The sequence below is a fragment of the Camelus bactrianus genome, chromosome 33 (assembly GCF_048773025.1).
Source record: "Camelus bactrianus isolate YW-2024 breed Bactrian camel chromosome 33, ASM4877302v1, whole genome shotgun sequence".
In the NCBI taxonomy this organism is placed as follows: domain Eukaryota; kingdom Metazoa; phylum Chordata; class Mammalia; order Artiodactyla; family Camelidae; genus Camelus; species Camelus bactrianus.
Genome location: NC_133571.1, coordinates 25,022,178 through 25,048,733, shown reverse-complemented (window position 1 = coordinate 25,048,733; position 26,556 = coordinate 25,022,178). Strand labels below are relative to the sequence as shown.

Genomic DNA, 26,556 nt, shown 5'->3' with positions numbered 1-26,556 from the left:
TTGCTGGGTAAAGAACTCCAAGCTGTGCGTGTCCTTCCCGAAGCATGCGGAGAGTATCACATCTTCTGGGTTGTGCTGCAGTCACACCTGGGAGAGGCTGGCACAGGGCTGAGGCCGAGTAGAAAGAAGAGGTGTGAGTCAGAGACACATGTTCACACGTCTTTGAGCCTTGGTTTTTCCATCTACAGAACGGGCACGTTGCTACGGTTTACAAGTGATGCATATATTACATCTGAAATATAATACGTCCTCGTGATCTTCACAAGCCTTATCTCTGGTTTTCTCCGTTAGTCTGTAATTTACCCACAGACACCATGGGTTTGAGTCTAAAGCCCCAGAGAGTAAGGGTTTTTGTAGGAGCCGTGTGGTTCAAGGTAGGGTTCTCCTTCAGCGAGCCAGTCATTCACAGTAGTGGGAGAGAAGACTGGGACTCCTTTGTCTTCATCCCAAACAGGAAGACTTCTTCCTCCCTTTGGACACCAGATGATTTGCCAAATTTCTTGAAGCCCCTAGATAAGCTGTCTAACAAAGTGAGAGGCTCTATTGTGGTGCAGTGGTTTGAATTTAACCAGGGGCTATATTTTGATTATAAGCACAGTTGGCCCTCCGCATCCACAGGTCCCACATCCACAGATCCAGCCAACTGGGAAACAAAAACATTCAGGAAAAAAAATTCCAGAAAGTTCCAAAAAGCAAAACTTAACTTAGCTGTAGCTTGGCAACTCTTTCCTTGCATTTCCGTTGTGTTAGGTGTTATAAATGACCCAGAGAGGATGTAAAGTACAGCGTATGGGAGGCCGTGTGTAGATTTACGCAATTACTACATACACCACTTTATATACGGGATTTGAGTGTCCACGGACTTGGGGTCCACGGGGGTCTTGGAATCAGTCCCCTGCTGATACCAAGGCAGGATGGCATGTGGCTAGTCTCCAGTGGTGTCATCTGAGAAAACTGGCTGTGGAATTCAAGCATTTGTGGCTTAGCCCACCAGTATCTGTCCACACCCACTAAGGGCTTCGACTGCACCCAGAGGCCGAGAGGTGAGACACAGTGTGTGCCCCCCAGGCTCTGCTGTCACACACATCAGAACCAAACAGCCACACTGCCGTACCGTCTCTGATGGGACGTGACCCACCAGGTCATCTTGGAGACACACAGACTGCAGGGAAATGTCTGAAGACATGGTTCACTGCTGCTGCACACCCCTCCTGCACGCACGCGCACACACACACACCAGGATTCTGCAGACCACACGCACAATACTCACTGTGCCCTGAGGAGAGTGCCAGTCCTCACCCTCTCTTCAGTCAGAGACTCCTCCCTTCCTCCCAGCCGAGTACCGAGAGGCAGAAATAAAATGTGTTTGCTTTATTTTTATCTACCTAAAGGCACATTTGAGCAGAGAGCAAGACCTGCTAAATTAAGCATCTAACTAGCAAATCAGTCACTGCAGAGTTCGGAGACTTTTGAAAGCCTAAAATTGGCATCATATGCAGATCCTGTAACATACACGACAGTTTCCCTATTGATTTTTTAGGGCATTTTCACATTTTTGCTATTGTAGGCACACTGTGTTTGATCTTCCTGGTGTTAACCTTCCTCCTGAAGACCCGCATGTAGCTGAACTCCAGGAATCCGAGAAGTGGGTTAGAACACAGTCTCACAGCACGGGTTTGTCTGTGCTGTAGATGTAGGAACCACTCTTCCTTTTCTCAAACAGGATGATCTAGGAAGAACAGACAGGTGGCAGGAAGGAAAGGTAAGCCCACTGAACACAGGACAAGAAAGATACGGTGACCCCACTATGGGGGTGAAGGCAGATCTGCACGTTTGGATGGAAAGACGGGGTAGAGGTGACACACCTCGTTGTTCCCTGGGTTGAGCCAGGCACCAGGCAGGTAAAGTGTCCCCTGAGGTCCAATGTTCCAGTATCGCCCGAGGTTACGTCCATTGATGAACACAAATCCATACTTCCAGCTCTGGAAGGGAAGGAGGCTTGAGACAGAGGAACAGCTTCACCCTGGGAGGTGCAGCCTCAAGCACTCGGGCGTGACAGTGGCAGTGAGTTCAGGACGGGTGCGATTACCCATTCTCCTGGCTACCCACTCGAGGGAGGGCAGAGAAGGACACGGACGACCTTCAGTGCTGACGCTCTGCACCTCCAGACCTGCGACACACAGTGCTTTGTGTTTTTTAAAACCAGGTCTTCTGCTTCCAGAAATAAGTACTAGTAATCAAGGTGAGCACTACTGCAACGACTAGAAAAGCTACAGAATTTTCCATAAACCTGCTTGCAGTAGAATGAAGAATTCCAGGACCAAGACCTCGGAGAAGACACTGAGCCAGTTTTCCCACTGGAGGCACCTGCTCATTCAGGACAAGGGGGCTGAGAAGCAGGGCCTTCATAGCCTCACAAGTTTAGATTTTGTTTAGAAAAACTGAGTATCAAGGGACCTTGTTAAACCATCTACACTCCACGCTGGGCCCTTTAGGGAGAAGGGGAGGCACAGGTTGGGAGAGGTGCTGACAAGGTTTCATTTTCTAAAGCTCTCAACAGTAATTCTATGGTGTTCACTTTGTGATATTTTATTGATTATACATTCATATTTTGTGCTTTCATGTTATCTATGTGTGTTTATCCATAAAAGACAGACTACCTGAAAATTAATGCCCCAGAAAACCAAGCTGGAGCGCAATCTGTGGACGGATCCCGTTGCTGTAAAGAGTGATTGTGTGTGTGTTTAAGCAAAGCTGCACACGAGAGCACTCACACTGCTGACAGCGCCTGATTCTAGAAGTGGGGGGGTGGGGGTGGGAGGAGGGTTCCCACCATTTGCTCTGCATCTTATTATTTGAATTTTTCCATTGCGTTTTGATGTATTATTTTTAAACAGTGATGCATTAGGAAGATTGAGAAACGTCAGAACAGCAGAAAGGGGAGAAACCTGCAGGAACATGACGGCCCTGTTCGAGACTCTTGCAGAGAACATGTGGCTGGGCCACCAGAGCAGAGGAGGGCGGCCCACTCACCGGGAGAGCCAGGAAGGTGTCCCTGGGAGAAGAGCCGGCCTTCAAGGTCCCCAGGTAGAAGGCAGGGCCCAAGTGGTCGTCTGAGACCGGCCTCCAGATGGCAGTGCGGAGCCTGGGAAAGGGCCAAGCCTTGAGGGACAGGAAAGTCCCTTCCTAACTCCAGACTGAGCCCAGACGCCCCCGCAGGGACTAGGGCTCTGGGTGGGGGGATTGCGAGGCCAGAGCATTAAATGGGGATCCTGAGGCCATCACTTGGGTGCTCTGAACTCCAGCCCCACCTCTACAAAGGGAAGAGTTCGAGGTCTCCAAGCCCCTGCCCTCCAGGGTGTCTCGGGGCCCAAGCAAGAACACACCTCCTGAAGAAGCTGGTTCTCATTTCCAGGGAGTAGATAGTGAAGTTCTCCAGGGGAACACTGTTGATGGTGACAGATCCGATTATTCCTGCGGGTGGGAGGAGGAGGGAGGAAACAGACCGGACTGGACGTTCTCCAGCAAAGATTTGCAGACCAGACACACCTCGTGACCAGGGCTCAGCCAGGAGAGCACACGCCGGTCTGACTTGTCGTGTGTTTCCAAGGAAGCTTCCCCGCCCAGGATCAGAGCTTCCCCTTAAATCCCCACAAGGGGTCAGGGTCCTCTTCCAGACACAGGACCCCACACAAGTCCCCGTCCCCCCAGAGTGGGAGGCAGAGGACAAGGGAGAGGGCAGCTTGCACCGTTGGTTCCAGGACCCGGGGGCCCTACCACAGCTGGGGGCCCAGTCTTCCCTCCAACCCCAGCAGTGCCCCAGTCTTGGGTCCCATCGCCATGAAGGGAGGTCCCGGCCTGTTTCTCAGGCCCAGAGCCCACCTTTCCGCTGGTCTTGAATCTTCCATGAAAAGTTGACTCGTCCTTGGTTCTCCACCAGGATCCTGAGAAGCTGACATTCCTGGTAGGGACAGACCAGCTCGTGGGGACCACACGGCCACGTGGGGCTTTTACTCGGGAACCCACTCTTTCCTTGGAGTCCCAGATGGAAGACACGCGGATGGGAGAAAGGGGGCCCCAGAGCCCGAAGCCCCCTCCCCCGAGGGACCCCGGGCGCTCTGGCTTCAGACTTGGGCCTCGCTTCCCCGCCAGCCGCCTAGGAGAGGTGGGGGGACTTGGCCGTGCTCACAGCAACCAGCTGCAGCCCTGGTGCACCCGGGCCTGGGAGAGGCCTGGTGCCCTGCACACGTCCTGCGGGGCCCTAAGCACAGAGCGGTGCCAAAGGGCGTGGTCTGCCACACGGGAGTCCAAGCCCAGGGCAGCTCCAGGTTCCCAAATTACATACCGTGATGGTAGGAACGTCCACATTCTGAGTCTCGTCAGCCAGGATTCCCAAACTTGTCTCATTCAGAAACACCTGCCAAAGAAGAGCTGGTGTCAGACAGATAAGCCCACCCAAGGACGGTGGGGGGGGGGTGGCTTCAGAAGGAAGGGACCGGCTTTGGTGCTCATGGGGGCAAAGGCCAGCCCGACCAGAGGCCCCAGTAGACTTAAGCTGAGATAAACAAAGCAGTCTCTTTAGTTTGACTCTATGTCCCAGGGCTTCACACACAGTAGGTGTTTCAAAGTGCTGTCAGCGACGCTGCCCAGCAGCTGACTCCCCGCCCTGAGGGCAAGCCAGGGTCCCGCCCGCGGCCCACCTGCGCCGCGTCCCGAGCCTCCACGTGGAGCCGGCCTCCAGAGCAGATGGTCGCCTCGTAGAGCACCAGCCCGAAGGCCTGGCCGTTCCCGCCGTGGATGGGAAGGTTCTCCATGTTGAGCGGCGTCCGGGAGACCACCGGCTGGGGGGACACAGCAGGAGCGGGGGCAGGGTGAGACCCTGTCAAGGGCTGCTGTGCCTCCTGGTCCCCAGGGGCTCTCTGGGGGGAGACACTGAAACGGGGGCTAGGAGACGGCGCCCTGCGCCCACGTCTCCACGGACCAAGAAACAGGGTGGGGGGCACTGGGAGGGGGCATCGCTGTAATCCTGAGGACAAACACAGGAATGGCTGTATCCAACATGACGGGGGCGATCCAGGGAGCACGCGCCCCGCACACCCACATGCCGGGCACGGCTTTTGTCGGACGGAGCACAGGTGGTGGGACACTGAATTAGCCCAACCGCGCACCGGTCTTCACGGACAGGCGTCTGACCCTGAAGGGCGGGCAGGAGCCCAGGGAGGACCAGTAGTTCGGCCAGTTGGTGGCAAAGAGGAGGCAGAAAGTAGTTTCACGGGCTGGTGGCCCAGCGGCCTTCCCCTGCGGACGGAGCAGCCCCGCTCGAGCGCCTCCCCCCGCTGGGTCACCTGAGCTGGGAGAGGACCCCCACCTGGCCCCACTTCTGCCCACCCCGTCTCGTGCTTCAAGTTCAGAAACGCTTTTTCCTAGTCCGCCAGAAGGAACTCCCAGCTCTGGCCCCATAGTTCTAAATTTGGACAAAATGCAGAGGAGTACTCTCATGTTTCCCAGGAAGAAGCCCTTGGAGGGGTCTCTGCTCTGGGGACTGGGCCTACACCCCGCCATGTCCCCAGTGGCCACCCCTCCCCTGGTGCCCAGGCAGCACTCACCCTATTTAAGTACTGCAGGACATCCCACAGCGGCAAGTAAAGGGATAGTCTCATGGACGGATACACAGCCTTGTGGGTGGGCTTAGGTAGGAGGGGCAGGGGGGTTACTGCAGAGAAATTGGACAAGCATCACCTGGAATGACTCGCCCTTCTCCGAGCCTCCCCACACCTGGCCAGGAGCTCTGGTGCCCTTAGCCTAGCTCTCCCAAGAGTGAAGAGACACGGCAGGAACCAGGTCGGAGCCATTCCGTGGAGGGTGACAGATACACCCTCCAGGGGCAACGTGGGCCAGGGAGGCTGAGGGCTCTTAGGGAGCGCGACCTCTGCCTTTCCACAACGCCCGTGCTAATCTCCTTGCTGGCACCCAGGAGGCGGTCATTAACTTCATGTCATAAATACACTTAAGTAGGGCATTACATCAAACTAAGAGCTTTATAAATAGTTACTTAATCTTCACAGTCATTATAGGAGACATTTAGTGAAGACACTGAGGCTTAAAGGGCTTAAAAACACTCGTGCAAAACCACGCAGCTTTTAAGTGGAAAAACCAGGATTTGAACTGAAGGCTGCCCCTGACCTTAACACGCTCCTTGAAGCTCCTGCCCACAGAGAAACCTTCCCTCCCCTGCCCGCCACGGAGGGCCACCCCAGGTAAAATGGTGGCTGCGTACCGAAGACGGATTGGAAGAGCTTTCGAAGCTTGAAATATTTGTCTGTGTAGTCCCCGGCCTCAGTCAGCACGGCATCGTAGTCTGCAAGACACCAGCCGCCGTCACTGGGCTGTGCTTCCAGCAAGAGATGGGCCAGGGCCACAGAGGTAGACGGGGGACATCTCCCACCCGCCCCTGGCCCGGCCGGGCCCACCTGGGAGCACTCCCCACAGACCTCCCGGGGCAGAGGCTGTGGCACTGGGCCATCCTTGTCCTTCCCTTGGAGTGGACACTGTCCTCTCTCCTCAACCTGACGGCCCAGCAGGCCTGTCGGTGCCCAGGTGGCAGGCACCGCAGGCACTCTGCGTCAGAAGCTTTGGGTCAGGGTGTGTCCATGACGGCGAAGCAGAGCATTAGGTCAGAGGCAGCCCCTCTGCTGCAGTGACTGCCAGCGGCGGGAGGCGGGGACATTGTGAGCATCTCAGAGGAAAGGAGGAGAAGCAGACGAGGAAACCCCCAGTGCTCAGCGTAGATTACAGGTCAAGAAGCCGGTGACGCCAGGACGCACAGACGCTGGGGCCCTGCAGCAAGCACTTGCCGTAGCTGGTGATGACAGCCCTGTAGTGTGTGAAGTGTATGCCGCCGTTCATGAAGCCGAAGTTGGTCCCGCCGTGAAACATGTACACGTTGAAGGAGATGTCCAGCTGGATAAATTCAGTCACGGTATTTTCAACGTCTGCAGAGGAGGAAGATGAAAAATAGAGGACAATTACGAGAAGACAGAAGTCTCCGAAATCTTCCCAGCCCTGCCCCACAATCAGCTTCATTGTTTTCCCCTTCAGCCTCCACCAGATTCAGGTGACAGGTGGGTTTGGCCAGAACTATGCTCTGAAACCAAGTCTCGTCAATACAGAGAGACCTTTTGAAAATTACTTTTCCCAGAGTATGGACAAAATTTGACTCCAAACTACATCTGTTAAATAATATCCTGAGAGCCTTGATGTCACTTAAATAGCTCATGTTCACTAAACTTTCTGAAATTGTACAGGTAATGAGTACACTATCAGTACTACCTCCTAGGTGAGGCCTCAGGGGACACCGACTTAGAACCACTGCGACAGTCCACAATCTTCAGCCACAGAAACGCCCGCCTCTGCCCTGCCCGTAACAGGGACGGGCGGTCAGAGGTTGGCGGCGTGGCGGTTCGGCGCCGGCTGTGCGCCCGGCGATGGTCTGGTCTGTTCCACCTGTTTTCTCCCTGAACCTCCGCTTCCTGCTCTGTTAAATGGAAGTCCTAATTCCTGCCACACCCAGGACTGGTGGGGGCACGTGTGTGAGGAACACCACTCAGTGCCCGGCGTCCGTGTGGTCAGAAAACTGCTGTTTATTGGGGGGGGGGGTTGTTTTTGCTTTGTTTTGTTTTGTTTTCCATTTGCCAGCCCAAAGCAGGGGCTTCTCAGCTACCCACCACCTTTCAGCGGTTCTCTTCATTTCAGGCACCGGTGAGCTTGTTCATACGGCAGCAATAGGTGAGGTATCTTTAGCCGAAAAATACTTTCGTTACCATCACCTGCGGGGCGCTGTCCTGGGTGGTTACGTGGGTGGCGACATCTCACCATGACGACAGCCCCGTTAGGCGGGGTGCGTGGCAGCCCCGTTCTGGGTGGGGACGCTCAGGGGTCCCCCGGCTGGTGCAGCGGAGCCAGGACTGAAGTCCTTGTCTCCAGGGCCCTCGCTCTCCCTCCTGATCCCTTCTACCACCCGCTGACGTCCCCAGAGCAGGGCCTGTGCCACCTCCAGGGAGGACCAGGACTTGCAGCAACACACCCCTTACTCAGGGCCCCTTCCCGCGGCCCCACTGCAGGTCTGTTCCCATCTCTCCTGTCACCGCACCTGTTAGTTTGCTTCCAGCCACCTGTCGGACGGGGACCCTGCACTGATTGTGCACTTCTTAATTACCTGACCGTCCACTACGTGACAGGCTCCCAGGGTGGGGCCAGGTAATGTGTGCCCACCGGGCATCCCCAGGCCTGGCCCGGTCCCTGTCCATGATAGGTGCAGAAGAGACCAGTGTGGACGAAGAGCTGACTGACCATCAGAGAAATGAGCACTGATCCTGACTCAGACCGGCCTGCCGGGCTCCTGGACTCTTACCGCCAGCGTCTGTAGGGGTGTGCCTCTTCCCCCACGTGTCAAACCAGCCAACCCAGTACTCCATGATCAGGATGGGCTTATTCTTCTAGAAACAAACCAAACCAAATAACCAGGCTAACAAAGGGAAAAGAAAAGTCAGACAAACTGAAAACAACAGATGAAAATTTGAGGAACTCACGCTTTCCACTTTCCCCAATTCAGCGCCCCTCCCATCCCCTGCCCACTACACCTTCGCCACCATCACAGCAGCGGCTCCCCCACGCCCCCCACCTCAGACCCTTCTAGCATCACGCGCCCCTTGCCACGTGCCCAGCGGGGCTGGAAGAGGACCTGACAGCAAATCTTCATGGAGAGACCGAGAGTCAGAGGTCACATGGCTGGAAGGTCGGAGCCACAGTCAAATCCCCGAGACCAACCATCAGCCACCAGTTCATATTGCCCGCTGAGCTCATCACTAGAGCTCTTTGCATCTTTGTTTAACTGTATTCTACCTCATCTGTGCTGAAGCGCCCATTGCAATTGTGTTTCTATCATTTATTTTCAATTTCTAACAGGTCTTACTTTGCATATTTTTGTTAAGAAACAATCTGGTATTTAACAACTCATAAATGTTGCCGTGTCTTTATGAATTATGTCTTTTATTTATAAAAGGAATTACTGTCATATGACAATGACTACTGACCACTGAATTCTGACGTGCTGAGCACTGTTTGAACTTAATTTGTTCTGTGTAACAATGTGCTAAGACAGATAGTATCAGTCCCCATTTTACAAACAAAGAAATGAGGTTAGATGGTGCCCAAGCTCCCTCAGCCAGTAAGTGGCAGAGCTGGGATGTGAACTCGGCCGGCCTGGCTCCAGGACCCACACTCTTAACCATTACACTGTGTTGCCTCTGGGTTGTAAATGACTTATTTCTAAAAATAGAAGGAAACACACCAAAGCAATTCCTTTTCCCAAAACTTCTGGACCAACTCTTGCCTAGAAAACACAGGCATCTCTCTTAAAATTCACATCTCTGTGGCCTAAACCGTCAGAGGCCACAGGCTTTCGGCCTGACACCCACATCCACGTCTAGCCTAGCATTTCCCACTCTGCTGATAATGTGGGCTCTTCTTCAGAATCACAGGACTAGCTGGGCTAGCCGTTGTCGGGCCACGTGTCTGACAGCGGCAGAGTCTCCCGGGGACCGCCGGGTGTCCACGCGAACTCCCGACCACACCACCATCGCAGGCGAGAACCGCCAGCCGTCCTCCCGGGACGCCTCTCAGCTGTGCCTGGGGTTGGACAGCATGACTTCTGGGTCCCACACGCTCCTCTGTCTTGGTTTAATCCCTCATTTCCTGAATCCTCCAAACACTTCCGAGACACGGTGAGTAGAAAATTGGTATTGTAAGTCTCTGAATGTCTGAAAAGGTCTTTATTCTACCAACACAGTTGCTAAATATTTAGACTGGGTGTAAAATTCTGAGCTGAAAGTCATTTATCCTCAAAGTGTTAAAGGCGTGCTCCATAGCTTTCTGCCATCCAATGTTGATACTTTTAAATCGTGTACACCTGCCTCTTGTTGCTTCGCACGCTAGCCTCCGGTCTTTCCCTCTGTGGGACGTCAGTCTCACAACGTGGCTCTGTTTTAAATCACTTACTGTGCTGACAGTTTGAGGGGCACTTTCAGTCTAGAAATACGTCCTTTGGGCAGAGGAAGTCTTTCTGTGTCAGTTGCAGTTTCCTCTCCTCCGTCTTCTGTCTTCTCTTCTGTAGCTGAGTAAGTAGTTTAGTAAGATACCGGATGCCCTGCGCTAGCTTGCAAGACATTCGTGTTGTCTCTTACACTTTATATCTTGTTGGCTTGTACTATTTCTAGAAAATGTCCCCAGCTTTACCTTCACCTCATACTTAATTTTTAACTTCAGATATTAGAGTTTAATTTCAAAGAGTTGATTTTGGTTCTGATTATTCCTTTTCCTTAACAGCTCACCCTGTGTCTGCATAAATAATCTTATCCATACCTCTATGCATATTAATGAGCATTTTTGATATTAGATTCCACTTCCTGAGTTAACTCTATATTCCATGGTGTCCATTTTCTTCTTTATTTATAGCTTAATTATTTTCTCATTGGGAACTTTTACTAAATAAATACTTGATTCTCCATTTGTTTTACATGGGAGGACTGACTTCAGTGTCACCGTGGACAGTGCGACCAGTGCCTTCGATGTCCTCCTCCTGGAAATCCCCAAGGTCAGAATGAAGAATGAGAAGCAGAGACAAAGACATCTCCCACAGATCTAAGAGACATCTGAAACCAGGAAACACAAATTAGAAGGAAAGAGTGTCAGAACATCGACGGTCTACCAGGAGTTCCAAAAATGCAGAAAGAAGATGATCTTTGAAGATTTTTAAAAAGCATAGCAGCACAAATTTCTTGCGAGAATCAGACCCTATAGTGAAATAGCAACAGCTTCTTACTTGCAGTTTCAGAATGGGGTGCACAAGCCGGCAAAAAGGAGCACACGCTGCATAAGTCCATGTGTCAGAGGCTTGGAAGGAAGGAAGTATTGAAGGATCACGGATAAAAGCATTAGCAGGAAGTCTGCTTGTGAAGCATCTGAGAGCAGCCCTGAAATTTCAGCTGGCTCCCTGGGAGAGGCAGGAAGGGGAGGAAGGCCGGCAGAGAAAAGAGCTCAGACTGCAGGCTGCAACGTGCACCAGGTCTGCTCCGTAGCCCGGGATGGAGTCGTGCGCTCCCTCCCAGAGTACCTGAGACAACAAGAACCCATCCCGCCGAAACTGAGTCATAATAAAAAAGGGACAAGAACAGGACCTGTTTCTTTAGTTTACAATAAAAAAGGGAGAAAACAGGGGGAAAATTACAAAGGAGAAAGGCCAAAAATTTGCCATGAGACAGGTCAATGGTGTGGCCCAAAAATGTTGTAAAGTTTAAAATCTCAGTGAAGCAATCACCTCTGTACATTGAAACCATGAAACAGAACTAAGAATGCTCAAGGAAGACATGGTAAGCAAACACACGGAGCTAAAAGATAACCTGGCAGAGGGTTTTTTAAAGTAAATATACTGAAGGTATATGAAGATATATTTAAAGGGTAGAAAATATTAAGTCAAAACTGCAAGCAGCTAAAAAGGAAATGAACAATTTAAGGGACATGAAAAGAAAGATAGTGAGAAGTGAACAAAAATCAAATGGAAATGAACATAGACCAGAAAGGATTAGAGAGAAATGGATGAGGAGATGTCAGAGACAGAAGAAGTTTGTGCTACATATGAATTGTGTCCCTGAAGAGATTAAACCAAATAACAAATAAAAGCATATAAAAAGATATAATAGAATACTTATAATTTCCAATAATTATGATCTATGTTAATTGGACTAACCTCTCACTAAGGACAAGAAAGTATGTTGGATAAAATACATCATCTCAGAGCTGAAAAGAGAACAGCGCATGTGAAGACATATCAGAAGAAAGTATCCAAAAGGCAGCATAAAGAGACAAAAGTGCACAAGGTAGCTGCAGGTGCAGAGCACCTCTGAGAAGGTCTGACACAGCTTTAGCTGGAATCCCAGAATGAAGGCGTGAGAGAACAGGGCACGAGCAACATCTGAAGAGATGCTAACTTAGATTATGTATTCAAGAAGCCCAGCACTTGTAAGAAGAATCATTAAAATGACACTCACACAGATTATAGTCCAACTGCAACACCGAAAGACAAAGATAAATACTTAATAGCAGGCAAAGGGGAAAATTACCTTCAAAGGCGTTAGCCTGACTTCTCAAAAGCAGCAGTGAAGCTGGCAGACCATGTGCCAAAAGAAAACAAGTGCCAGGTTGGAATCCTGGAGCTAGGGAAAGACGGACATTTAAAAAGACAGATTTTGCCACAAGCCGGATGTCACTAAAGGAATTTCAAAAGGACATGCTTCAAGCAGAAGAAAAATGATCCTAAATAGAATATTTGGGATGTAAGAAATAAATAGCAAAAGACAATAAATACAGGGCTAAAACTAAACTTGCTATTAAAACAACAAATGGACAAGGCAAATCAAAAAATGCCTCAAGGTAAATGAAAATGGAAATACAACATATCAAAACATACAGGTTGTAGCAAAAGCAGTTCTGAGAAAATGTATGCAATAAACATCTACATTGAGAAACAAGAAAGATCTCAAATCAACAACCTAAATTTACATCTCAAGGAATTAGAAAAAGAACAAAGCCCAAAGTTATAGGAGAAAGAAAGTAACAAAGATCAGAACAGAAATAAATGAGAGACTGAAAAGACTATAGAAAAGTTCAATGAAAGTAAAACTTCTTTTAAAAAGAAATAAAACACACAAATCTTTAGCTACATTCATGAAGAAAAAAGAGAGAAGACTCACTCACTCTGATAAACAAAATCAGAAACAAATGAGATATTACAATAGCTACCACACAAATACAAAGGAAAACAAGACTACTTTGAACAATTTTATGCCAAAAAATTGGATAACCTAGAAGAAATGGATACATTCCTAAAAATATACAACCTACTGAGACTGAATCATGAAGACAGAAAATCAAAAACCTCCCAGCAAACAAAGGTCCAGGACCAGACGGCTTCACTGGTGAAAACTCCCAAACATTTAGAGGAACTAGTGCAATTCTTCCTCAGACTCTTCCAAAGGAATAAACACTTCCAAACTCATTTCTTGAGGCCAACAGGACCCTAATGGCAAAACCAGACAAGGACACTACAAGAAAAGAAAATTAAAGGTTACTGTCCCTGATGAACACAGATGGTAAAATCCTCAAGAAAATGTTATCAAACCAAGTTCAACAACATGTTAAAAGGCTCATACACCATGATCAAGCAGGACTGATCCCTGGGAGGCAAGGATACTTTAACATTCACAAATCAATCGACATGATATGCCACATTAACAAAATGAAGAATAAAAATCATTCGATCATCTCAGTAGATGCAGAAAAAGCATTTGACAAAATTCAACATTCATTTATGACAAAAATTCTCAACAAAGTGGTATAAAAGGAACATATCTCACCCTAATAAAAGCCACATGTGACAAGCCCACAGCTAACATCCCACTCAATAGTGAAAAGCTGAAAACTTTTCCTCTAAGATCAGGAACAAGACAAGGATGCCCACTCTCAACACTTCTATTCAACATAGTACTTGTAGACCTAGTCAGGACAATTAGGCGAAAGGAAGGAAGGAAGGAAGGAAGGAAGGAAGGAAGGAAGGAGGGAGGGAGGGAGGGAAAGAAAAGGCATTCAGTCAAAAAGGAAAAAGTAAAACAGTGTCTATTTGCAGACAACATGATATACACAGAGAGCCCTGAAGGTTCCACCAAAAAAACCTGTTAGAACTAATAAACATATTCAACAAAATTTCAGGACATAAAATCAATACAGAGGACCTGAATAGGCTTTTTTCCCAAAGAAGACATAGAGGTGGCCAACAGGCACGAGAAGAAGTGCTCAACATCACTAATCATCACGGAAATGCAAATCAAAGCCACAGTGAGATGTTACATCACACCTGTCAGAAGGGCTTTCGTCAAAAAGACAAGTAACCAAAAAATAACAAGCGTTGGTGAGGATGTGGAGAAAAGGGAACTCTAGTGCACTGTTGGTGAAAATGTAAACTGTGGCAGCCACTATGGAGAACAGTATGGAGGTTCCTCAAAAAACTAAAAATAGAACTACCATATGGTCCGGCGATTCCACTCCTGGGTACGTAGCTGAAGAAAACAAAAACACTAATTTGAAACGATATATACATGTCAGAATTCATAGCAGCATTATTTATAATAGTCATGATATGGACGCAACCCGAGTATCCATCAATAGATGAACGGATAAAAAGTATAAAACATATTACATATTTTATGTATATATTATGTATATATGTGTGTGTATATATACATATATACATACACACACACACACAATGGTATATTAGTCAGCCATAAAAAAGAATGAAATTTTGCCATTTTCAACATGGATGGACCTAGAAAGTATTATGCTCAGTGACACAAGTCAGACAGAGAAAGACAAATACCATATGGTTTTTACTTATATGTGGAATCTTAAAAATAAAACAAATGAATGAATACAACAAAATAGAAACAGACTCACAGGTACAGGGAACAAACTAGTGATGACTAGTGGGGAAAGGCATGGGGGAGGGTCAAGATAGGGGAGGGGGACTAAGAGACACAAACTACCACATATAAAGTAAACAAATACAAGGATGTAGTGAACTGCACAGGGAATACAGCCAATATTTTATAATAACTGTATATGGAGTATAACCTATAAAAATATTGAAATACTATGCTGCACACCTGAAACTGATATTGTAAGTCAATATACTTCAATTTTTTAAAATCTGCTGCATTTCTATACACTAATAACAAACTCTTATAAAGAGAAATTAAGAAAACAATCCCATTTACAACTGTATCAAAAAAATAAATAAAATAAAACACCTAGGACTAAATTTAACCAAAGAGGTAAAAAAACTCATACACTGAAAATTATAGACATTAATCAAAGCAACTGAAGAAAACACAAATAAATGGAAAGACATTCCATGCTCATGGATCAGAAGAATGAATGTTGTTAAAAGGTCCACACTACAATCCACAGCTTTGGTGCAATCTCTTATCAAAATTCCAATAGCTTTTTTCACAGAAATAGAAAAATAATCCTAAAATTGTGTGGAACTCCAAAGACTATGAAAAGCCAAAGCAATCTTGAGAAGGAAGAATAAGCTACAGACACCATGCTTCCTGATATCAGAGTATATTAGGAAGCTACAGTCATCAAAACAGTGTGGCACTGGCACAAAAATAGCCCGTAGCTCAACGGAGCAGAACAGAGATTCTACAGATAAAGTCACGTACTTACAGTCAATTAATTTATGACAAAGGAACCTAGGATATACTACGGGGAAAGGGCAGTCTTCATAAACGGTGTGGGGAAGAGCTGGACCATTATGAGCAAAGGATGAAACTGGACTGCTATCTTACGCCACACACACACACACACACACACACACAGCCTCCAAATGGATCAAGGAGTCATATGTAAGATCTGAAACCACAAACTCTCAGGAAAAAACATAGGCAGGGAACTCCCTGACATCAGTCTTGGCAATTGTTTTTTGGGTCTGACCTTAAAAGCAAAGGCAACGAAAGCAAAAGTAAACAAGTGGGACGACGCCAAAGTAAATAGCTACGACCTAGCAGAGGAGACCATCAGCAAAGCGAAAGGGCAGCCTCCTGAACGGGAGAAGACATTTGCAAGTCACACATCTGATTAGGAGTTAACACCCAAAATATATAAAGAACTCATACACCTCAATAGTAAAAAATAAAATAAAATCCAACTTAAAAATGGGCAGAAGACATACAGATGGCCAACAGGTACAAGGAAGGACAGCCAACATCACTAGTTACCAGGGAAACACAAGCCACAGCCACAGTGAGTGTCACCTCACACCTCTCAGAATGACTCTTATCAAAAAGACGAGAAGTAACGCGTGTCAGTGAAGACACGGAGGAAAGGGACCCCTTGTGCTCTGTTGCTGGGAATGTAAACTGGTGCAGCCACTATGGAAAACAGTATGAAGAGTCCTCAGAAAATTAAAGATAAAACCGCCACGTGATCCAGTAATGTTACTTCTGGGTATTTATCCAAAGGAAATGAAAACACTAACTTGAAAAGACACATGCGCAGTAGCCAAAATATGGGCGCAGTGGACAGAAGTGAGGTCATGAGGCGTTTGTCCTTCGTGGTCTGACTCCCTTCACTTAGCCCAGTGCCCTCCAGGTCCGCCCACGTTGCTGCAAATGGCAAAATTGTGTCCTCTTATGGCTGAGTAGTGTTCCATTGTGTATACATACCACATCTTCTTTGTCCAGTCATCTGCTGATGGACACTTGGGTGTCTCTAATTCCAAAATGGAACAAAGACGTTTCAAGGAAAGAAAAACGACGAACAATATCCCCCGTGAACATGGAAGAAAAATTCTCAACAAAAGAGGAGCAAACTGAATCCAGCAGAATCCAGCGCGATCACACAGCCCGCCCGGGGGGTGGGGGGAATCACCCCCGGAACGCGAGGCGGGCTCACATTCAGAAACCATTCTCAGGAAAGGGGGGACGTGAGGAGCCCGCAGCACATCCGACCCGCACCAGCAAGAGCACGGTCCACTCGGCGATCCTGCCACTCGGGTGACCCTCAAAACTCCAAGCAGCAGCAAAGGCTGGATCTCATCTGATCCCACTGACATGGAACGCCTAGAAAAGGCAGACTGGTGGAGCCAGAAAGCACGGCAGCGTGGCCCAGGCTGGCGACGGGAGGGGCCTCACGGCAGGAGGAAGCCTTTTAGAGCGTGGGGGTGGCTGGGAGACTCCATACGCTGAGTTTGCACTTCCAATGGTGCGTGAACTATGTTTCAATAAAGCCGTTTTTAAAAAGCCACAAGGAAAAAGAAACAACAGAGGAGACTTACTAAAACCTAGAGGTCGCCAGGGCTCTACCCCGGCAGGGCCCCTCCTTTTCACGAGGCCAGAAGTCGCACAGAAATTGGTGAGCAAAGGAATTAAGGCTAAATCGTTCTTCGGTTACAACCTCAGAGGAGGGTGGAAGGCTGAGGGGAGAGTGCTGGCGGGAGGTGGGTGCTGGGCCTGGAAAGGGAGGGTTGGGTACCGCAGGCCCCGCGGGCGCTGCAGGCCTGGACAGCATCCCAGGCACTAGGGGAGCCCGGGATGTCAGTGAGGCCGAGTCGGTCCCTCCCAGCTGACGCAGCCGTGCTGGGAGAAAGGATGTGACCCCACAGGCACGGGCTAGGACTGGTCCACATTCCATCACCATCCCAAGGGGCCCCCAAGGAGCGGAAACTGGAGCTACTCCACGCACCTTGCTTGGGTCCCAGTCTGCAGGGCCTGGCACAGCACAGCTGACCCCAGGATGCTGGGGGAGTCCTCCCCCAGCAACACGCACAGCCGGCATCTGAGCCCGCTCGCCACCCCCACCCTTCCCCGCCAGCGCCCCACTAGCCGGTGACAGGAGCAGACCCCCTCCTCATCCCCAGGACAAACAGCATCAGCTCCCAAACTGCTCTGGAACCAGCTGAGGCCCCTGTTCCGAGCACCACTGCCTGGGCCGGGTTCACTGTGGGCGGGGGGCAAACACGGCCTTACCTGCACCTTGAAAAGCTGCTCGAACGTGTCAGCCCGAAACGAGTTCATGTTGATGGTGGCCAGCACTGCAGAGAGAGGGTGAGGGCGGCGTGAGCCCCGGGCGGGGCGCAGGGAGGGAGGTGCCAAGTGAGGGAGGGAGGGATGGCGGGCCCCACTGCTCCGCTCGGTGCGGAGCCCTCACACCCCTGGACACCACGGGCCTTGGGAGGGAGGGAGGCGGCTGGAAGTCTTCATGTTTTATGCAGAGAAGGTGGACGGGCGGAGGCCGCGTGACTGGATGGGACCGGGGCCCGCTTGCAGGCTTCCTGGCTGGCCACAGACCCCCCACTGCACGGCAGAGTTGTGGGGACATGCCACTGAGGGGGACAGGACCGACAGATGTCCCCTGGACCCGTGTGGCTGCTGCTGCCCCCGTCACTTCCCTCACCCTCAGCACCTTATGACTCTGTCCTCAACTGCTCTGCCAGTTTTCTCCCCGGGTGCTGCTCCGCGTCCCCAGTGAGCCGTCGTCCCGGCCCCAACCCAGACTCTCGGCCACAGGAAAACCAGGAAAGACGGAAAGGGGCCCCGAGGACAGAAGAGATGGGCCACGGCTCTGCTCAAAGGTCTCAGGCCCCAGGGCCAGGGCGGGAGCCGGCCGGGGCCTCTGGCTCCGACCTCAAACTCTGAGGTCCACCTCAGTGCATGCAGGAAAGCAGGACATCAGAGATGTGCTTGGTCCTTCGAGGCTCCTTCAAGGTTCAAGCTGTCTGGCTCAGAGCCTCGGTTCTCCCATAAAACAAGTCTAAACTTGTACCTCCTTTTATGTGGCCATTCAGCACCTTGTTCGTGTTGTCCGAGGTCAAGAGCAGCTCCACGACCCCTCTCTCCAGCAGGGCCTGCAGAGAAAACCGGACAGAGTGAACCCACCTCCCTGCTCCCACAGGAAGAGGAAATATAAGACAACTAGGAAATAAATACATCTGCGCTCAGACAGGCATGTGGGAACCAGGAGGGAAGGCTCAAGTCCAGCCTGCTCAGGTGCAGCTCAGCATACGGCCCCTTCCCGGGGCGACCACACAGGCAGCTGTGTGCAGGCTCTGACCCTCCAGCCTCGAGCTCTAAAGGAAAAGCTCAACCTGAAGGAGACACGGGGGGGGGGGGGGTCCACCCCCACGAGAGAGGGGAGATGCGTAGACATATAGATGATAGACAGGTGGGTGGACAGACAGACAAGTAAACAAGAGACAGAGACAGAAAGATGCGGGAGGGGGAGGCCAAGGCCGGGGACCCTGAGAAATCAGAGGTGACGTCACAAACTCGGGTCCCTTCTGGACCCTCCAGGAAGCTTGCCTGCCTTTGGGGAGGCACGGTCTAATCTGCACGTCGTGTTTACTGAGAGCACAGGAGCAGCCGGGTAGCAGAGGGCAATGGGACCCCCTCGTGTGTCTTAGGTGTTCCCCGAGCCAGACTTGAGCCTGGGACTGAGGACGAGGGTACATTGTAAAAGTCAGAAAAATGCATAAAAACCAGGCTAGCTGAATGAGGTCGACGTGAGGGGTCTGAGGTGAAGTCCTGGAGACAAGTCAGGCAGGGGAACTTCTCACAGACCATGTCCGTCCCCAGAACTGCAGCGGCCAGCCCTGCCCCCCCCCCTCGTCACTGCCCGCTTCCCCATCCAGCGGGCATCCCTCCCTGCTGCCCCCACCCAGGGGTCTCCGTGGACAGAGCACACGGGACCCCTGCATCCCACTCAGCAGCCCGGCAGGGGTGGGGGTGGGGGGGTTGGACTAGAACTCACCTGCTTCCTGGACATGGGAAGTTGGGGCTGGGAGGGGCTGGATCCACCAGAAGGGACACCAGACAGAGCTGCAGTTACCCACTGGCCTGAGGCATCCACCCCGCAACCCGACCCCGCGGCGAGCAAAGGTAACAACAGAAAGAGCGTTAGAGAGAGAGCCACAGGCGGTACCTCAGCACAAACCCCGCGAGCTCATCTGCCCGGGGCGCAGGGTCCACCTGCCCGGCTTCAGTGAGAGCTCGGGCACGGAAAGGAACAGCCTCGTAATGATGTGATTTGGCCCTTCCCAATGGCCCTGACTGTGTCACAGATTTGCAGGGAAACTGAACACGATTTAGTCTCATCACCCACAGCACCCCACACAGTCACCTGCGCGGCAGGATGGGCACGCTGCAGGGACACGCGGGCTGTAAGAGGCAGAGTGAGGGAGGGGGTGTGTAAACGCCGAGGCGACCGGCAGGTCTCACCTTGTGAAGGTAAGGCATGTAGTTCTTGTCCTTGTTAAAGGACCCATATTCGTTCTCCACCTGCACGGCGATGATGGGGCCACCCTTGTGGTACTGGGGGACGAGCAGATGGCAGAGGGTGAGCCGCGGCAGAGCGGGGCCCCCAGGCTTGCTGCTGCTAAGAAGCCCCTGGTGCACCCGCGTCGCCCACACCCCTCCCCCGTCCTGCCTGCCTAGTCTTGTGGGCTAGCCACTGCAGTGGTTCCCCCATGTCTCAGAGTAAGTAGCTCCTCCACTGCGAGATCTCAAAGCTACAAATTCACCTGCTGACCCTTCCCACCTGACAAATGAGAACATGGCGTCATCCTGGCTCCCTGGTCTTAGGAGAAGCCACCACTCTGCACACCCTCTGCCTCCCGCCCCCTGCTGGGGCTGGGTTCTCCCACTGCCCCTCCCTCCTGTGTGTTCAACCTTCTCTTCCATGCCACCGACTTCCATCACCATGGAAATGTACCCAGAACCCCCACGACAGAGAGGGAGGGGGAGGAGGACCGGCTCCAGGACGGCGCCCCTCCACCCTAGTCCCGCCCCTTCCACTCTAAGGGCCCCCTTCCTGAGTTACCAGGTCCACACTGACCGGCTCTGCTTCTCCCGTGAGCCCACCCCTCAAACCCTGGGGACAGGTGGAGTTTCCACCCAGGTCTCACCACCTAAGCCGGCGACAGGGACCTAGATGTGCCAGAATCACATTTTCACCCTTAACTTAATCTTTCATCATGCGTCCACTCCCTGCTTCCTGAAGCCTGTGGGTGGGGAGCAGAGCGGCCCTCCCACCGGCGCCCCAGCACAAGACCAACGCCAGCCCTAGAGGGAGGCACCCCACCCTCCCAACCGGAGGCGGAGGCGGCGTGAGTCCCAGCGGAGGACAGTGAGCACGATTTCCTTCCCAGCCTCACCATCCGCCTCTTTCTAGAAGCCCCAGGAAATGCCGCACTAAGATGAGGGTCTAGAAATCACACTGCAGGACCCTCAGCCTCAGTTCTCATGGGGGCTCTGGGGACAGCAAGCCAGGATAACTGTTTTTCTAAAGTAAACACAAGAAAACAGGGGACGGTCATCTGTCTTTACCTGGAGCGGAACCACTCTGGCAATCAGGTGGTCGAAATACTTGTCAACGGCTTCCACAAAGGTGCGGTTGGTGGTCCTCAGCTGGGTGGTGGGGTCCTGCAGTAACCGGCTGGGCGCGGGAGGGCGCCAGCCCAGCGGGCGGAGGGAAGGCGGGGAAGGGTGAGCAGGATGCCCAGGGCTCCCTTCAGAGGTGGTAAGTCCTCTGTCCTCGCGTCCACGGTCTGGGCACCCAGGGCCCGGAAGGGTGTGTACCGTGCCCAGGTTTCTGGACCGTTCTCACGGACTTAGATTCAGGAGGAGAGATGCCACCTCCACCACCAGGACACTTCACAAGCAGGAGGTGCTGTCAGCTCCAAGAGGCTCTTCCGCCCACGTCCTGATGAGACGGGCGTGACCTCGCATCGAATACTCGTTCAAAACGCTTCCCCAGGTCAGCACAGCCCTAGGCACAGGGCTCCCTTTCCCCTAAGACCTAGGACTTCTAGCCCGGAGAGGCTGAGAGCCAGGAAGGCCCGGGCACCCGCGAGGGGCTGGGCGGGGCCTTCTACTCCCGTGGTCGGGCTTCCCGCGCTCGCTGGGGGCTGCGATGGGCACAGGCCCGTTCTGGGGAAGAGCAACGCCCCTGATGCCCAGCGAGCAGACGTCGTCCCCGGGGAACAGCGTGGGAGGGCGGGGGTCCCGCCAGATTCAGGGAGAACGGAGGAGCAACCTTGGATTCGCACCGCGAACCTTGTCTGTTCCGAGGGCCGCCGGCATCACAGATGGAGAATCCCCCAAAGGGAAACGGGGGCGCGGAGCTGAGGCCCCCGGCACAGTGCGGACTCGGGCTTCCATCAACAGAGTCGGAGGAGAACCGGGAGTCAGAACAGGCCCAGAAGTTCTCAGGACCCCTCCTCCCCTCCTCCCCTCCTCCCGCCCCCGGAAACAGTGGGCCTGGCCCCTCCCAGAGGTTAGGAGAGTGGGAGCCAGTGGTCCGACGCGCCCCTTCCCAGCACACGCTCCTGGCCGCACGCCTACCACGCGGGGCGACGCCTCATCAGGGAAATGGGGGTCAGAGCAGGAGCCGCTGCTCAGAGCACCCCCTGCACACAGAGCGCACGCCCGCGGTTCTCCGACCGGACGAAAGCGCTAGAGACCTTCAGGACAGCCTGCCCCCCCACCCCCAGCCCCGCTCACCTGGGCAAGCCCCCGAGGTCCAGCTCACTGCAGACGTAGGGGCCCGGACGCAGGATCACCCACAGCCCGACCTCCGCGGCCAGCAGGACGAAGGCCCTAGGGAGCCAGAGTCACCAGCGCTCAGGCCTCAGAGCCAAGTGGCGGACAGCTCGGCACCACCGCGCCCCCTCCTCGCCTCCCCTCTTCTCACAGGGCTGGTGGCACTGAGGGCAGGACGCGGCCCCCACACACAGAGCAGGGGACACCCCCACCAGGTCACAGCAGAGGCCCCCAGCCTAGGACGTCTGCACAGCCCTCTAGGGCAGGAGGAGGGGCACAGAGGGGTACGGGGGTCCGACAGGGAGACTGGCCCGGATGGCCTTGCGGCCCTGGAGGGGCAGCCCCCGTCCCCGCCCAGGTGGCCAGAACGCATGGACTGCACTGCAGAGGGGGGCCCACCCTGGGGACGGGGCCGGACACCTCTGGGCACGGGGAGATGGCCTGGGCCCTGGGAGTAACAGGGTCACCACGGGAGCGAGTCCCCCGGGTCCTGGGAACAGGCTCCAGACCCCAGTCTCTCTCTGGCTCTCGGGGGGGTGGGGGGGGAGCAGAGTGCAGACGCCCACGGTCCCCGCCCGCCCCAAGGAGCCCCGCCCCGCCCCGCAGGGTCGCGGGCGCAGCAGCAGCACCTACTCCAGGTCCAGGTTCCCGGAGAAGTCGAACTTGCCGCTTTCTGGCTCGTGGAGGTTCCACGGGACGTAGCTGTGGCAGGAAAAGACAAGCACAATAACCATGCTTTTCTTTCTTCCCTCCAAATTGCTAGGCCAGTCCCAAACCCGCGTCGAACCCTGGGGTCGCTCTATTTTGGAGTAAGTTGAAGCCTCCAGCAGCACTTAAACCTGCATCACACGAATGGTGGTTATTCCAATAGTCCCTTTCCCTGTTACCCACTCGTGTTCTAAGCTGCCAATGATCCTCTGAGTTCAGATCCCTTGGAGTTACGCATGAACTATCCTACTCTGCCTGTGCTTTGTACCATCCATGAAAAATATAAAGAAAAGGGAAAAAACACAAACGTCTATATATGCCCAGTGAATTATCGCTAAGAATTAATCAAAATAAGAACAGAGGAGGAGTTTCTATGAGGATAATGAAGATGGTGCCATTCCTAGGCCTCAGCAAGAGGGACCCTGCCAAGACCTCCCCTGGAGGAGGAAAAATTATCCTAGCAATCTTAAATAGCAGGCAAAATGGATTATAAGGCAAAAAGTAAAACCTCACAAATAGATGTTAAGAGAGGTACCAAATAATAATAAAAGGAATAATCCACCAATAAGACATCATCGTCTATGCTGTCAGCAATGTGGCTTCAAGTAAAGGAGAATCTCACTGAATCAGAGAGGGCGTGGACCACTCCACAGCCATCGCGGGAAGAGTTAAAATACTTCTCTAAGAAGCAAAGATAGTAACAGTAAAAAAAAAAAAAAAAAACTGCAAGGATACATATTTGAACAACACAGTTGAAATCCTGGATCTAACAAGTACACAGGGAACTCAGCAGTGACACGTGGAACAGCGGAGCAGCACTACTTCCACAGCCACGCATGGGAACAAGCCAAGTGCACATACATACACACAATGGACTATTACTCCACCGTAAGAAGAATGAATTAATGCCATTTGCTACAAAAAGCAATGGACCTAGAGAATATCGTACTAAATAACTCAGACAAAGACGAATATTATATGATACCATGTACATGTAAATCTAAAAAATTATACAAATGACTCACAGACATAGAAAACAGACTTATGGTTACCAAAGGGGAGGAATAAATTAGAGACACGGGATTAACAGATACAAGCTACTATTCATAATGTAGGTAAGCAATAAAGACTTACTGTGTAACACAGGGGATTATATAATAACCTGTAATGGTAAATAGTCTGAAATACGTATATAACTGCATCATTTTGCTGTACATCTGTAACTAACACAATACTGTCAATCAACTATACTTCAATTTTTAAAATATCACATGGAAGAGTTATAAAATACAAAATAAATCTCAACAAAATCCAAAAATCTACATCACATAGTCTGTAATCCCAAGACAAATGCAAGCAAATTAGAAATTTTCACTTTAAAAATAGAAAACGATAAAACAAATAAAACAGAAAGCATATTCCCAAAGAGCTAAAAATGTTTGAAACCAAATGACTTTGCTACTGTATAGCAAAATTTGTGGGATACGTAACCAAAGCAATACTTGGAGGTACACTTATATCCTTGAATAAATATAAGTCACAAAATCCTGGAAAGGAAATAAGCTAAATTTTTAAACTCAGCAGACAAGAAGGAGAGAAGGAAGGAAGGGCACAAAATCAAATAAATTATAGGAAAGAAAATTATACATAACTCTTAAGTTGTGAAATAGAAAACAAAAATAGAAAAGATCAATAAAGCTATGATATACTCTAGAAACAATATAAAAATGAGTTAAACAATAACCATTCAAAAAAGTTATACTGTTCCCCAAATCTTCAACTCACAACCACAAAAGACAGCAGTCACAGAGTTTAACAGGTGAATTTTTGGAAATACTCAGGGTAAATATAATTCTTTCACATAACAGTTTTAGTGAATAGAGAAAGACAGTAAAGTCAGTTGATGGATTTATTATAAATAAGATTGATTTCAAAGTTGGACAAAAATAAATTTTTAAATCCAGTTCAGTTATAATGATAAATATACTTATTTGAAAGAAAACACTAGCAAATCAAGTCCAGCTCTCTGTGTGTGCGTATGCATGTGTGTGCGCGCACGCCTGCAGGTGCGTGTCTCATAACCAGGTAGAATTTATCACGGAGCTGTGGATGGGTTGAGTATCAGAAAAATTGTCAGTGTAACTTACTGCTTTCACAGGAGAGTGGGGAAAAAAACATATTATCCTTTCAACAGACGCAGATTGGCTCTCAGTAAAACTTAACAGTCACTTATGATTAAAGTATCTGCAAGTCAGAAGGCAGATTATCAATTTACGGCGGCTCACTGTTGTATCCGGTCTGCGCGGGACCCCACCCACCCACCCAGGGGAGCATCACGGCGTCCGCGGTGCGATTCTCAGCTCCGCCACAAGGGGGCGGGGGGCACCAGGAGCAAAGGGCTCCTGCGCTGGTCCTGCCTGCGGTGGTCAGGGGTGTGAGGACATCCGTGGTCCTCACTTCTCTGAAAGTTCGATACATTACCAGTACCATCCACACAACCCGTGGAGGAGTAACCGGAAAGGCAAGGGGACGTAATCTTTGGGACGAACATCATCAATACAGTTACAGAGGTGGACCGCAGCATCGGACGCCCGCGGGGCTTGCCGGCACGCTTCTGCCCTTTCCCTTTCTATCCTGTGGGTCTGAGCGGCTCAGGACCGCCTTTCCTTTCTCGCAGGTTAACTCTGAAAACCCCGCAGCCTGACCATGAGAGCGACAGGCGTCTCATCAAGAAACAGAAACACACCTGCCTCATAAGATGGCGAGATGCACTGCAGAGGGACCCGGACTTGAGTGAGGGTTCACAGTGCTGTGGGTGAGACCCTCGACGCCCCGCACAGGCCAGGGTCATGACAGGCAGCAGGGCCCTGGGCACAGCCCTGCTGTTCCTGACGGGGCACGAGGGAACATGCCTGAGAGTCCGCACCTCCAGAAGGCAGTGACACTCCTCACCACGCGGGGCTGCTGCGGGCGGGCCAGGTCACTGCCCCCCACCCCCCGCTGTGTGTAAACACTGTGCACATGTTCAGCCAGGGTGAGCTGCCTCATTCAAATATGGCTGTTGCTTTGGGCGTGCTTTGCACTTGACTGGCGGGCCGTGCACAGGCAGGAGCCTCTGCTGCAGGTGACTTAGGGACGGCCTCACCCACTCACACGGTCAGGCCTCAAGGAGATGCTGACCCTGGACCAGCCGACAGAGTGCTCTGTGCTTCAGCTCCCCATGGGGGTCACACCATCCATGCCCAGGACAGGTGTGGGGCTTCAGCGATGTCATCAAAGTGCTTAGAAAATGCCTAGCCATCAGTACACCCTAAATATGTCATTTTTGTCACCAGACACAATCACGTGAAATACGGTAAACCCACGTTCAGATTCTTTGGGTTGACTAAACTGGATCTGCATTCCTTTTTGCCACTGTAGCTGGGTACACAGAGGCCAAGCACGGTGACAGGCATGGTTCACCGAAGTAAGACAAAGGTTTTATCTCATTTAACCATCAGTACAGCTGTATGGGGCAATTATCCTTCCCCTTTACAGGGCCCTGGATGTGATGGCTGGAGGCAGTGCTGGGGCTGAGGACCAGGTCCACCTGACTCCTAGTCATTACGCCACAGTCTTCATTCCCTTTCACCACTGAACT

General features: G+C 51.3%; 1 protein-coding gene across 1 annotated transcript in view; it reads right to left on the bottom strand.

Moving 5' to 3' along the window:
- Window positions 1–611: 611 nt before the first annotated feature.
- Window positions 612–26,556, bottom strand: part of LOC105065399 (beta-galactosidase-1-like protein 3) — a 33,966-nt gene continuing 8,021 nt past the window's right edge. The window contains exons 4-20 of the mRNA XM_074357223.1: window positions 22,842–22,910; window positions 22,170–22,265; window positions 20,994–21,102; window positions 19,887–19,979; window positions 18,436–18,517; window positions 17,640–17,704; window positions 8,411–8,495; window positions 6,855–6,992; window positions 6,278–6,358; window positions 5,607–5,713; window positions 4,701–4,841; window positions 4,346–4,417; window positions 3,883–3,961; window positions 3,387–3,474; window positions 3,034–3,145; window positions 1,866–1,982; window positions 612–1,729 (exon numbers count right to left, since the gene is read on the bottom strand). Coding sequence (XP_074213324.1) covers window positions 1,664–1,729; window positions 1,866–1,982; window positions 3,034–3,145; window positions 3,387–3,474; window positions 3,883–3,961; window positions 4,346–4,417; window positions 4,701–4,841; window positions 5,607–5,713; window positions 6,278–6,358; window positions 6,855–6,992; window positions 8,411–8,495; window positions 17,640–17,704; window positions 18,436–18,517; window positions 19,887–19,979; window positions 20,994–21,102; window positions 22,170–22,265; window positions 22,842–22,910 — 1,600 coding nt within the window. The 3' untranslated portion in view covers window positions 612–1,663. The remainder of the gene's footprint in view (window positions 1,730–1,865; window positions 1,983–3,033; window positions 3,146–3,386; window positions 3,475–3,882; window positions 3,962–4,345; window positions 4,418–4,700; window positions 4,842–5,606; window positions 5,714–6,277; window positions 6,359–6,854; window positions 6,993–8,410; window positions 8,496–17,639; window positions 17,705–18,435; window positions 18,518–19,886; window positions 19,980–20,993; window positions 21,103–22,169; window positions 22,266–22,841; window positions 22,911–26,556) is intronic.